Source organism: Sparus aurata, chromosome 8 (genome assembly GCF_900880675.1).
Source record: "Sparus aurata chromosome 8, fSpaAur1.1, whole genome shotgun sequence".
In the NCBI taxonomy this organism is placed as follows: Eukaryota; Metazoa; Chordata; class Actinopteri; order Spariformes; family Sparidae; genus Sparus; species Sparus aurata.
This window is the reverse complement of record NC_044194.1, coordinates 8,560,473-8,573,545: the sequence shown is the minus strand read 5'-3', so window position 1 is coordinate 8,573,545 and position 13,073 is coordinate 8,560,473. Positions and strand designations below refer to the sequence as shown.

General features: G+C 41.9%; 1 protein-coding gene across 12 annotated transcripts in view; it reads right to left on the bottom strand.

Annotated features, from left to right (window-relative positions):
* shank3a (SH3 and multiple ankyrin repeat domains 3a) overlaps nt 1-13,073 on the bottom strand; it is a 181,015-nt gene that overhangs the window by 147,722 nt on the left and 20,220 nt on the right. For all 12 annotated transcript variants that reach the window (XR_003984993.1, XR_003984991.1, XR_003984992.1 and 9 more), the window contains exon 2: nt 5,519-5,953. Coding sequence is in view for 9 of the 12 variants with exons in the window: in XM_030426982.1 (XP_030282842.1) it covers nt 5,519-5,830 (312 nt within the window). In the remaining 3 variants the exon portion in view is untranslated. The remainder of the gene's footprint in view (nt 1-5,518; nt 5,954-13,073) is intronic.

Genomic DNA, 13,073 nt, shown 5'->3' with positions numbered 1-13,073 from the left:
ACACCTTCATACTGTACTGTGTTAGAGAATAATCCCAAGCACACATTGTAAAGGTTTCTGGTCTTATACGGCATGCTCATTTTTAAAAATATTGGTCTCAACTCAAAAATCCGACAGTGACAATCTTTTACATTAGGAATTCAGTCTAAGAGTGCAGTATTAAACACAGTTACTGAAAATAGTAACTTTTTCTGCCACTGAAATCTTAGTTGAGCACATGCATAAAACCCAACCAATCAATCTATCGATTAAACAGGGTTAGCCCTACCAGCAACACAAATAAACCAGTTCCCATCAGCATGCTCCTACTCGGAATAGCTAAGGCAAAACTCACTTCACCTGGAACGACTGAAGGTGCGAGCGGATTGTAGTAAAGTAAGAATGGATAATTGGGACTAAAGAGATCAAACTATCAGAAGGCTACATAGCACGAACTGGAAACAGGATGATTACAAGTACCTGAGATTCCGGAAGGCAATCCCAGTAGGCAAAGGTACTCATCGCTCAGCTCAGTGGCAACAACAAGGTCCAAGCATCAAACAAGCCCTACATGTCTTCACATATTCAGTTGCTAAGTTATCCAAAAGAGCACCTGAAGCTGTTGGTATTAAATCTAAGAAACAGGAGAAGGAAACGACTAGTTATTCAAACAGAAATGCCTTCCTAGAATACATCAAAAACAGTAGTCAATTAAACTAAAATTTATATCTGTAGTTTTACGGCCTACTCGACACACCCTCTCTACAAATTTGTGAAGGTCTACTTGTGTGTTGAAAGAAAAGGACCCCTTAAACCTCAAGTTATGGCAGCTCACTCGCTATTGTTGTTGAGCTTTGTTTTTGGTTTTGGTTTTTTGCAATAAAATAAGTAAATTATGTCCAAATTTCAGCATCCAGAATTCAGCATCCAGAATCGGTGTTCTAGAGAGGGAGAAGGTCTTAGTAAGCATCAAGGCCGTTGTCCTGAATGAAACATGAAGCATCCACAAGTACATCAGTAGAAAGGCTTCTGAAAATAAACTACTCAGAGAATACCTCACAGCAGCAGCAGATAGGGAGAACGTTTGCAAGCCAATCTCCTAAACGGGAAGATGGGAGTGGATAGAGATGGTTGCACATAACCAAAAATCCCATCGATGGCTAAAAAAGGTCAAACAAAAGGATAGCATAGGGACATAAGTCATAGCTGCAGAAGAGTAGAGATTCAACGCCAGGTCAACAGGACCAATGTTTAACCACACTACACAAGAACATAGTTGCAGACAGTGCAAACATGCTGCTGAGAAAGTTCTGCACATTGCATAAAGGTATAAGATGAATGCAGGAACAACATGGCACAACCAAGTATGTGAGTGATGTGCACAGCAAAATTGGCACCTAGTAAGGGCTGCCATCCATCCTAGCCATCCATTTCTGTTTCTCTCTATAAGACACATCCCAAAGGATGGCTGAGAATAATAGAGCTGAGATCTTGGACTTTCACAAGTGACAAACAAATGGTTCCCCAAACAGTAAACATACTGTGCAGACCCTCAAAATATATAGCATAGATCTATGGTCCCTGACTTAAGGAGGACATATAATGAGGGAAAATTGAGTTTTTTATTTTTTGTTCACCTTCTGTAAATGAAAAAGGAGACGGAATGCACTGAAAGAAGCAATACGAGAAACAAATGAAGAATAAGGATGAATGCAAGTAAAGAGTAAAGTGTAGTGGGGCAGGCTATTTATGTCAGTGTCTGCCTCTCCTCTGTTGAGAGATGAATGGCACCCATTAGCAGTATTGGGAAGCTGTCTTTTTTGCTCCAATCATTGAAATAGAGATTTGATGGAGCTGGATATGATGAATGACAAATGATAGCAATGATGCAACAAATATCACTATCTTTGGGAATAATTTGCACAAGAGTCTGACAAAAAAATGGTGGTATCCAGAGCAAATGCAACTTTCCTTTCTCCTACTGTCAAGACATAGTAAGGGTGTCACGATTTCGATTTTAAATCAAAATCGACTGAAATTAAGTTACAATCTCGAACTTCAAATTAAAAAATGGAATTGTCGATGCTGCCACACCCCCACGTCACGTCCGGTCAGCTTGCCAAGTGGAAAAAAACACACACGTGTTGAAGTGCTGCGAGTCAACCTCCTCTAACTTAGCTACTAGCTAAGCCAGTAGCTATTAGCTACAGCCAGCCAAACGATAGCATGGTGTTACAACATTCCTGTTCAGCTCCCAGACCGTGGTCGGGAAGCACAGGGGAGATGATTTCCTCCAGGGCCGAAGTTTGTGTTTAGGGGTGAACCCCTTTCACGTGTTAAACTGGTCAAGAAATAATACCAGGGAGCTTTACTGTATCTTGAGGAGCTGTCGTCTTTTTCACAGCCAAACTGCAGACTATACTGTGCACTTGCTGTCGCTACTCCTGCTACTCCTTCCTCTCCCAGTCATTCATTGTCCGCACATACGCACGCTCCCTCACTCTCGCTCGCCCACTTACACCTTACGCATCTTACGCGCACACACCTCACGCACCACCCTATTCCTGAAAGGGGCTATGCCACTCTTACAACAATGGCAACTGCAGATGCAGGAGACCCATCGACAGAACTTGAATCCGCTCCTCTTTCACTGAAGTTGTTAATGTCTTAAATTTGACAATGTAGTGTGGTACATTGCGAACAGAGGTCAGATATCATATTGCATAAAAGTGTAGTCTAAAAATGGCATAGAATGGCAAAAAATAAAATGTAAATAATAAGTTAAATCACCATTACATTTTGGGTATGGCTACACATTGGAACCCCTCTTAATAAAGTGGAGCTGAGAAAAAGTTTAAGACCAACAGCAAAACTTTCTAAATGCCACATCCAACTTAACAGCACTTGTCAATTCTACTTCACTTCACTACACACCACACACAGCACAATAAAAGACATTTAACACAGGCTGGGTTTCATCTATGGAATAATGACACCATCAGTGTAAGGTATACTATAAACTTTGCTTTTACTCTACAATTTTGTCTACCACCAGGCAGGAAATCCTGTCAGTAATGGCTGACTGGTGACCAAGTCAGGCTGGCAGCCTGGCACCATGTGCTTTCACATCTCCCTTTTAGACTAAATCAATGCGTATCTTACTTTTTGTCCTGTGTTCTTAGTAGTTGTTACTCTAATGAAAACAGGTGCTGATCCAGTTGTCTTTGCAACAGAAGTGCCATCAATAATTCCACTTGAAAATGATACAGGGAGAAAGTTGTTGGATTTCCCCTTTAAGTTCTACTTTAAATTGATAAAATGAAAATATGATGCTCCTCAGTTCCCAGTCAGGAATAGAAATTCTGTATAAAAACACACAATACCAACACTCCATACTAATTAGCTTGCAAATTAGGCCATGCACCGAAAAAGAAAGTGTGAGGATTAAGCCATTTTAAACTTGAGGTTTCACTCCTCCCACATGAGCCCTCGCTCCTCCTATTCTTTGCTGCTGAAAAAGGGAAAGTGTTGCCGGGTGTTATCATTGGATGGCACTTCATTCCCCTGATCCAGGCTTGAAACACAGCAGGAGGTGTGTAATCCTACCTTGGAATGACTATTCTAGTGTAATCTCCTGCTCACTCAGAGTATACACAAGTCACTTTTGACTGCTCCATGAAAGATTCAAACTGTCAGATTCTGGCCATCTGTCATCTGCCTCCATATTTGTTTGTCAGACTTCGAGAGTTTCTCTTTGTTTGTCTTTCTATCGAAGACTATATTGCACTGTCTGTGTTCTTGACTGTTTGTCCTTATATTGGACGCATTGTGACATGCGTGCATGTTTGTGTGTGAGTGCACATGCATGTACAAGCATTTCCAGGTGTGCCTGTGTCCAAGCACACAGTACATCTTTGTGTGTGTACATGTATGTGCATGCTTGAATGTGTGTGTGAGTGTATGTTGGTGTGTTTCAGTTCGACTGAAAACCGTTTTTGTTCACAGACGGCCTTTCTGCAGCACCTTAGGGGAATGCTTTCTTTTCAACCGCTCTCCTTTTATTTCCTGTCTTTATTCTTAGCATGCAGTGCCGGAGCCTCACTAAGATACAATGGGTCATTTCAGCCAAGTAGCCAACTACAATGAGGTAATCAACAATAACAAACACAAAGGCAGCCTCCTGCCCTTGCCATCAATGTCTGGAGAAAGTATCGAAAGGAGACTCCAACTAAGCCCCCTGCAGAAAGCCGACTGAGCACCTGAAGATGAAAATGCGGCGACTGTCTAGAAAAGTTGAATCTTTTATTTTGGCACCATTAGTAGACTATGTGTAGAACGAGTGGAAATCTGATGCTCTGTATATAGAGAATGTCGCATTGTATCTCTCTAATAGTGTGATCTTTATGTGTGCTACTGGCAGGGGTAGAGAGAGCAAGGATAGAGAGAGACTATGCATTGGGTTACAGATTATGTTGAATTTCTAACACTTTATTTCATTCTACAACCAATGAAGGGTAAAATGTTTCTTCTTCTCTGCATTTATGTGCAGTTCCAGGCAATCACTTTCTGTTCAAGATTGTTTTAACCCCTGACTGGAAATTTTGGCCTCACTTTACAGTAACGACTACAATACTTGTAAGTGCTTTCAAACAACTGAAAGAAACAATTCAATATGAATGGCTGTGCTGTCCTAACGATTACTCAAACACGGCAGGATATCCAAATAAATTACAATAGCAGAGCTAGAAAAATGAACAAAATTTGCCCTGTTCCATATCACCTTCTGCAGCAAACAAATACAGACAAAGGCACACATTGAATCAAAGCGATTTTGTGAAGAGAAGGAAAGGCATACTGAAAATGGGAAAATAGAAGGAGGAAAGGATCAATGTCACAGTCTAATGGTTCTGCATTTCCAGCAGCTGCAAGCCTACACAGACACAGGGTATATCTCCTGCGTAAAGATTTTACTAAGAATGTACGACTGGATCCTTCTTCCTGTCTGGACACAAAGCATCAACAGCGAGGGACAGACAGAGGCTGAGGTAAAGTTTCACAGTTCAGGTATAACTATCTTGATTCCCTACTTTGTGTGTTCATGTGGATTTATGATGCCGCTCATAGGCATCTTTGTTCGTGATGCCTCCACCCCCCACCCCCACTTCTCCCGCTTTCACCCTAAGTGGCCAGTTGTCAAAGTCAGCTGAAGCCCAGTTAATGAAGAGGTAGATTTATTAGCGAGACATCAGTGGAATAGGCGGTGGGGAGAGTAACCCCCAGAAGACAGCAAGTAAATACAGCCACTAATTGTGCATACAGAAAGAAATAGAGCGTAAATCGAGGAATGTTATAAAGACAGGATAGCAAAGAAAGAGAAACAGAGGGAATGAGAGGGAGAGAGAAGAGAATGTTTAAAAGAAATAAAGCAGAATCCATAAAGCAGAGGGAAGAGAAAGCATTCAGTAAGCGAGAAAGGGGGAGAGGCAGCTTCCCTCTCTTTTATCCTCTCTCCAGCAGTGGCTAAAGAACGAGCTCCTACCGTCTGTTGTAGGTCTGGGATTCCAATGCGGATCACCACGGTGTTGCCTGTCGGCTCCTCCATGGGTGCTCTTGCACTGTGGCTCCGCTCTGCACCGGGACGGAAAGCCAGACCACCGACGGGAAAGGGAACGCCGCTGTCCTCTTCCCGGGAGCTGCCGCTGTCAGTGCTGGCCCCCTGGCTGCCGTTTGCTGCGTGTGTGTAAGAGTGTGTGGGTGTGTGTGAGTGTGTGTGTGTGTGCTGCTGCTGCTGCTGGTCCTGCCGTGGAGGGCTGGGTGGCTCATGTTTGCCGGCTGCCGGACGCAGAGGCATGCTCCGTGTTAGGGGCTCGGTCTATGTCTCTCTCTCTCTCCAGACACACACGCGAGAGCACACACACACGCACACACACCGATGGCTGTTGCTCACACACTGCTTGTAGCGTGCATCACTCGCCTGGGAGGGAAAAAGAGGGAGGGAGAGAGAGGCAGGGAAGGAGGGTGGCAGAGAGGGAATGGGCAAAGAGGAGGGGGTAATCGGAGATTACAGAGAGAGAAGGGTAAAAACAAAAAGAGAAGATAAGTACCAGGGGAACTTCGAAATAAAATTGAGAAGAGATGTGGAGATGGAGCGAGATTTAAGGAATTACATTCACTGAATGGTGAAAAATTATTAAACTGTAATCTGTAATTTGTAGAGGAGATTATCCTGAAGAAATCTGACAAAAATTAGGCACATTTAGTCTTTAAAGGTCCAGTGTGAGGATTTCGGGGCATTAGAGGGCAGAAATCCAATATTGGTAGAAATATAATGCTCATGATTATGTTTTGATTGGTGTATAAATCACATGAAGGTGAGAATCATAGTAGTTTCATTACTTTACAATGAGCCTTTTCTATCTCCAGAAGGAGCATGAGGCCGCCATGTTGCACCACCATGTTTCTACAGTAGCCCTGAACGGACAAACAAATCACTGGCTCATAGAGGTTCTTTTGGGTTTGTCTTGTTGTTAGCTCCACTGTAGGGGAGGGTGAAGTAAGAGGTGTTCAGTTGGCTGCAATCTGCAATCTATCTCACCCTTAGATACCACTAAATCCCAGACACTGAACCCTTACAAAGTGGATAAAACAAAAACAGAAGACCAAAATCAGAATGGTTGGACAGCATTATACAAAATTTGCACTATTACTTCATTAATGTGACTGTTGAAATTAAAATATTTTCACTTTAGTTTGATGTTACCCATTTTTAGTATGTTGAATTCACCAGATGTAAAGCAGCTTCATATGTCCAGTACCACACAAAAAATGTTGCCTGCACTGTTGCTACGATGTTCACAGTGTGACACAGCTGCTTCCACACGCTGTTGCTCTTACTGTAGTGTACTGACACTGTGGTGACGTCAGGACAGCACAGGAGGGGGGATTGTTTGCTCAGATCAATGTTGGGCAGGATTTGGCCTTCATGCTTCACTTTATCTATCTGTTGCATAGCGACACATTGACAAAGCAGGCTGTCATTAAAAGAAGGTTTTCATGGGAGTTCTACTAATTCTCATATGTGGTACTGTTCTCATTTACACTTCCATCATGCGGGCCCTGTGAAGACTGGTACTGCGATACATTTCCATTTCCCCCTTTCGATCCAAGTGCGATGTAAAATAGATATCCAAAAGCAATTTTCAAAGTCTGTGACTGTGATGTTTAAAAAGAAAGATGTGCTGTTTTTACATCAATCAGCCAACACCATTAAGGTACTGGCCTATTCAGTTCATGCTGTCATTTTTAATTGTGGAGATGATATTCAGAAGAGATTAGTACATGAACTCCAGGTGGTGTGTAGAACAAATACTTGACGGTTTCAGCTTTGCCAGTTTCAAAGTGAGCTTCTCATGCAAGGAAAGTGTGCCGTGAAACATTTGTGACAGGTCTGTAAATTATTAATTGTGATCTTAAGTCATTGCTATGCTCCATTGTGTTCACAGTGCCATCATTGTTCAGGCTGACCCGACAGCCCCAAGACAGCATTTTCTTATTGGTTGGAATTTGAAGCAAGCACTTCAGAGAAAATACAAGTGATGAAAGCTCTACAGCTACTTAATACATTCACACACACACTCACAGAAAAGGTAAAAGTTTGGTAAAGTTGTCCAAGAGAAGACATGGAAACTGCTGATAACAAGACCCAGAAATACAAACAAAGGGATAGCTGTTCTGAATACATGCTATGCGCTAACAAACAGTATTGCAGTATGTGATGGAAGAGAGCCATGAGGGGGTAGAGTTTCTGCCAGTGGTTTTTCCTCCTGTAAAGTTTCAGTGTGTCTCATTGGATTTCCTGCTAATAGTTTTAGCCAAAATATCACCTCATTATATCAGAAAAGCCTCAGATTCCTGCTGAGAGCTTGTCAGAAAAAATAGTTTAAAGCAAATCCTGCTGCTATCCTATACACTCATCGACCTTGTGAGACTTAACTGACAGGAAAGTCCCAGAGTTGATACTTTTAATAAATTAATTTGAATAATTTAGAGACATGTGTTTCTGTTTACCTGAGCTCAGAGCAAAGTAATTTGGCTCACAAAATCATGCCTTTTGCCTGGTTAAAAGAAAATGTGGACTCAAGTGTGCACTCACAATTGGCCCCGTTGCTCAGTAACGGGCCGAAGCACGGTTTTACCCAGTCCCACCGCTGGCCTGCACTCACACTGCTCCAGCCCCAACTGGGCCTGGGCATGATTACCTCTTGTACATACACCCCTAGTTGCGTACCCATGCTTGTTTTCATGCATGAGCAACTGTACTGTGCCAGGGCAAAGAAAGTGTACCCTGCATGGAGCATTCACACTATTCAAACAAACTGGACTTCTCAGATGCCTAGTGTGAGTGCACCCTAAGTCATTATAAATCAGACATCTCCTTCTCATTGAAAATTGAAGGCTGTGTTGTAATCACCCGGTAGAGGGTAAACTGTGTGTACATGTTTCTATGCACTACAGAGTGCTTTGCCACTGCTGGACACTCTACAATATGTAATCCCATTAGCACTGGAGAAAAAGCATGGCAGGCAGCCCTAATACATTAGAGGATTTAGAAGATCACTCTACCTGTACGCGACTTCGGCCTGCCAGGTCTCTCGAGCAAGGAAAATTAATAAGTGTTCCCCAGGCCTTGTAGTGTAGCTCAATATTCACTTTTTATAAAGCACCCTGTGCCCTTACAGCGTTGGCCAAAAGACTCTAAAGCTGACACAATGCATTATCTTCCAACACATTTTGTTTATTTCAAGCCACATATTAAGATTTTTAGAATTGTTGAGTCGAGTACTTATTAATATCAGAATGCAACACTTTTAAAATTACTGATAAAGAGAATGTACATGAGATTCACAATAACTAACAACGGATCAAACAATTAGAAGGATTAAGTTCTGGGAATGTGGCAAAGGGACCAGCGATACCTTGCCAATAAGCAATAATGATCCCCCTAGATAGCTGGGGCAGGGCCAGGGAGGGATTTCATCCTACTTGCGTCATACAAGAATAAGCTGTGTGGGCAATAGCACTTGAAGAGATCTACATACAAGGAACAAGTTATCTGGTTGGACAAATCGCAAAAGAAAGATGCAGGGAACTGCAAAATGCAGTTCACTGTTTTTTATTCAAGTTGATTAAACCTCTTTTCAACTGAATTTTACCAGTGCATCTTGAAGGATATGACTTCCATATCTCACATCAAAGCATTACTCTGGTATATGTATAATTGCAGCTAAAATGATTGGTTAGTTAAAAAGATTATTGGGACCAAAACTATTTTGATCATTGATTAATTTCAATCATATCAGGCTCTCGGAAATTATCATAACTGTTTTCAACCATTTACTCTGATGAACCTCCAAATTGTAAAACAATCAATAGACTTTAAGATGGTAAGAATTAAACATTGCAGCCCTACTTAAGGTGTACTGTGTTTTTAACACCATTCTGAAAACAGCATAAAATGAATAAATGATCACCACTTGGCAATGGTTCACCACTTAATGAAATAGTTGGACCTTGAATCTGGCTTGGAAAAAAACATTACAGTGGCATAACTTGGCCTGGATATTAATTATATATCATCATTTATCATCTTTCCCTATAATAGCACAGTGACAAAATTCACCTGCACCTCTAATAACGTGTATAGCATAATGTAATACTTCGCATTCCTGTTTAGAGACTTAGCTGGCAACAGAGCTAACTTAAAAACATTTGGGAGCTATGAGTGTACCTATAGGTTAACACTGCAGTCTAGATTCTGTCTAAGTCCAATTGCTTGGGAACAATAAGAGAGTGGACTAGAATTATAAGAAGGCTGGCTCCCATGCCTCAGCTAACAGCTACTGCCTCTTTTCTCTTCAGCTCAGATCTCTTTCACCCCATCCCCTCTCACCACCATCTCTTGCGCTCCAGCCCAGTGAAAACAAAGTGAATAATTCATGACTATACAGAGCAGTGTGTGCATGGATCTAGTGCAATGTATGCGGGTATCTGAAACATCTGCTAGGCTTTAAAAGTCACTGCCATAGAGCTGTACATGAGGACATTCACAAACACTCCTGAAATTCACAGCCAGCCTTCACCCAGCCCTACCTGCTCCCCTCTAAGACTTCCACACTGGAAAAAAGGAGGCTGGGGCTGAGGGAGGGAGGAAGATAAAGGTAAACAGTTGGCTGAGGTAGCATGAAGCAGAGAGGGTCAGAGAGGATGTGGCTGAGACAGTCAGTGGGCCAAGAAAAAAGTATAGAGAAAAGGAGCGTGAAAGAAAAAGGGAGGGTGGCAGAGGAACGACAGAAAAGGCAGGTGGGCAAAAGGGAGGGAGAGCATTACATACAGTCAGCTTTGACAAACCAGCCACATAGCCCATGGCCTGGAGTAAATGTGATAACTGTTCACAGGCCCCATCAGAGTCTGCTTCACGCTCCTCTACACCTGGTAAAGCAAATGTCATGGCCACTCACAAACTGAAGTCACCCGGGGCCACATTTATTCACACACATGCAGACGCATACACAATTGCACACACACACACACACACACACAAAGTACACACACACACAAAGTACACACACACACACTTTATCTTTCTGTCACCCTAAAACATTTTTATTCTGTTATTTGAATAAAGGTTATTCATTGTTAAGGCTGAGAAGCATCAAACAAAAAGGAAGAATATGTTTGGTTACCTGTCTGCTATAATGTTCTGAAGTGGTTTTTAGAATACTAGGTCTAATTTATTTATTAGATTATTTATTTTGCAGGGACAGTGCACATTAATCAACATCACTGTAAATGTGCCAGTGTTAGCCAGAAGGCTAATTTTCAACTGTTGTCCCTTGGCCAGAAGTTAAGTTAGCCATTAAAAAAACAGCAACAGTAAAATACACAAGTAAAATATGAGCAAGAAAGGTTGATTAGTTGATTGTTCTTTCAGTGGGGATGACCTAGGAAGAGAGCAGACATCCATTTGTCAGTTGGAATAAAGATAATAAAGTATGATGGATATCAATTATCTAGACATGCACCCTAGATTGAAGCTAGCGTGAGAAATGTAATATTACTGGGTGAGAATTAGATATTGAGATTCATATAATCTAATTGTGATTTGTATTGATTTTTTTAGCCTTCCTTTTATTTCTTTGTGTCTCTATCCATTATTTTACTTGTTGAGGGAGCAGTGGGGCCATCTCCCTGCATCAGTAGAAGGCTTTTGAAAGTAGCATGTCTTTTCTAAATGCTACCATCTGTGCTGATCCAGATATGGACCATCAAGGAAGGGGAACTGAATTGTCTGTCTACAATACTTGACTGATCTCCAAGAACAGGAGATGGGGCTGTTTAGGGTACACCTGAGGTGGATGACACTTTAGGAACAGAGGGAGGGGGGGGGGGGCATTAGAAGCACAGTTGTCAAAAGGGAAGTGACAGTTCTCTTTGCTCTCACATAATGGCAGATGCTGATTGTTACATAACCAGATGGCTCAATGCTTTGGCATTATCAGGCTATACTAACAGTTTTCTGATGGCTACAGAGAGGAAGCTGGTGGGTTTGATGTGGTCTGGACATTAATGACTGATGACTGCAGCCCCCCTCTACCAGTCCAGCAGACAGGCTGAAGTTGATTGACAAGGAAAGTGGCAAAGCAGGCTCATGTTTAACAGGACACACATCTGCTGTAGAGAACTATGGTGGACACAACATGATAATAATGCATATGGCAGTAAGCTCTTCTTCTTAATCAAATGTGGAAATGTTTTGACATCCTAAAAGAAGGAATTGGTGAGGAGGCAGTACCAAGCTACAATAGTAGCTATCTCTTTTTATATAAATATTGGACTCCACCACATATCTGATAAAGAACCTAGAATGATTTTGCTGAAAAAAAAAAAACTGTATGTCCGACTCTAAAATTAAAATAAAAAAATACTTTCTAAAAATTACACTTGCAGCCTACTTGGTGTAATACATGAAGCATGTGTGTGTGTGTGTGTGCGCGCGTTAGAGTAAATACATTCTCTGTTACAGTAGCCTCCTTCAAAATCAGAACTGTCAACAGACACACTTTCACAATCTCTCTCTCTCTCACACACACACACGTGCACAGCCAGCTCACACAGATTAGCTGCTTAGTGTAAACAAAACAATGCCTGACCTATTCAGAGCCCTGGGCCCACATGCAGAGGCCCCATATGGAAAATTAGCCATGCGCTAAAAGCTTTTGGAATCAATACTCTACAGTAGCTGCACCACATCCCAAAGCCACTGTCTCTATCCAGTGCGCATGGGCTGACGCAGTAAGCAGATGTGCCCCCCTTTTTTTTCTTTTTACACACACACACACACGCACACACACACACCACCACACACACAGCTGACATACATGAAAACTACAGGGATATTCATAGGCTCACAGCAGGGTAATCACACTGTTATGCTGGTCATGAGTTATGATATCAATATTTGTTTTGATTTGGTTGGCAGAGTAGAAATCCTGCTTGGCAAGCTCCTTCACTATGGCTTTTCAATCTGTCACCCCCGCAGACTGGACCAGAAATGCGACAGTGAGAAAAAATGTAATGTTATGGGAAACCTTTTGCATCTCTTTCTTTTTGCCAAGACTGCAAAGAGAACATTTGAGGACACGGCTATTTCTACGCTCTGTCAGAAAAGATTTTGTACGGAGTCTGGGCAACGCATCGCTGGAGCTGATGTGACACTTTTAACACTGGTTTGTGGTACCACCTTGTCTTCCAGCCAGCAACACAGACGTATGCAAACAGTTCTATCAATATCCAAAATCAAACGATTTAGAACAAACAAAGCAGAAATATACAACAAATAGAACTGAGGTTTCATTCTTGATGACCTCTGACATAAAGCTATCAAACCAGTTTCTAAAGCATGCTGTGTGTAAAGTACATGGCTACGGAATATTTCTAGGGATACAGACGAAAACTGACAAAAAAAATTGTGTGTGCCAAAATCCATTTCCACACAGCATCCTCCCTGATTTTTCTCCTCATATCTTTCCCTGATA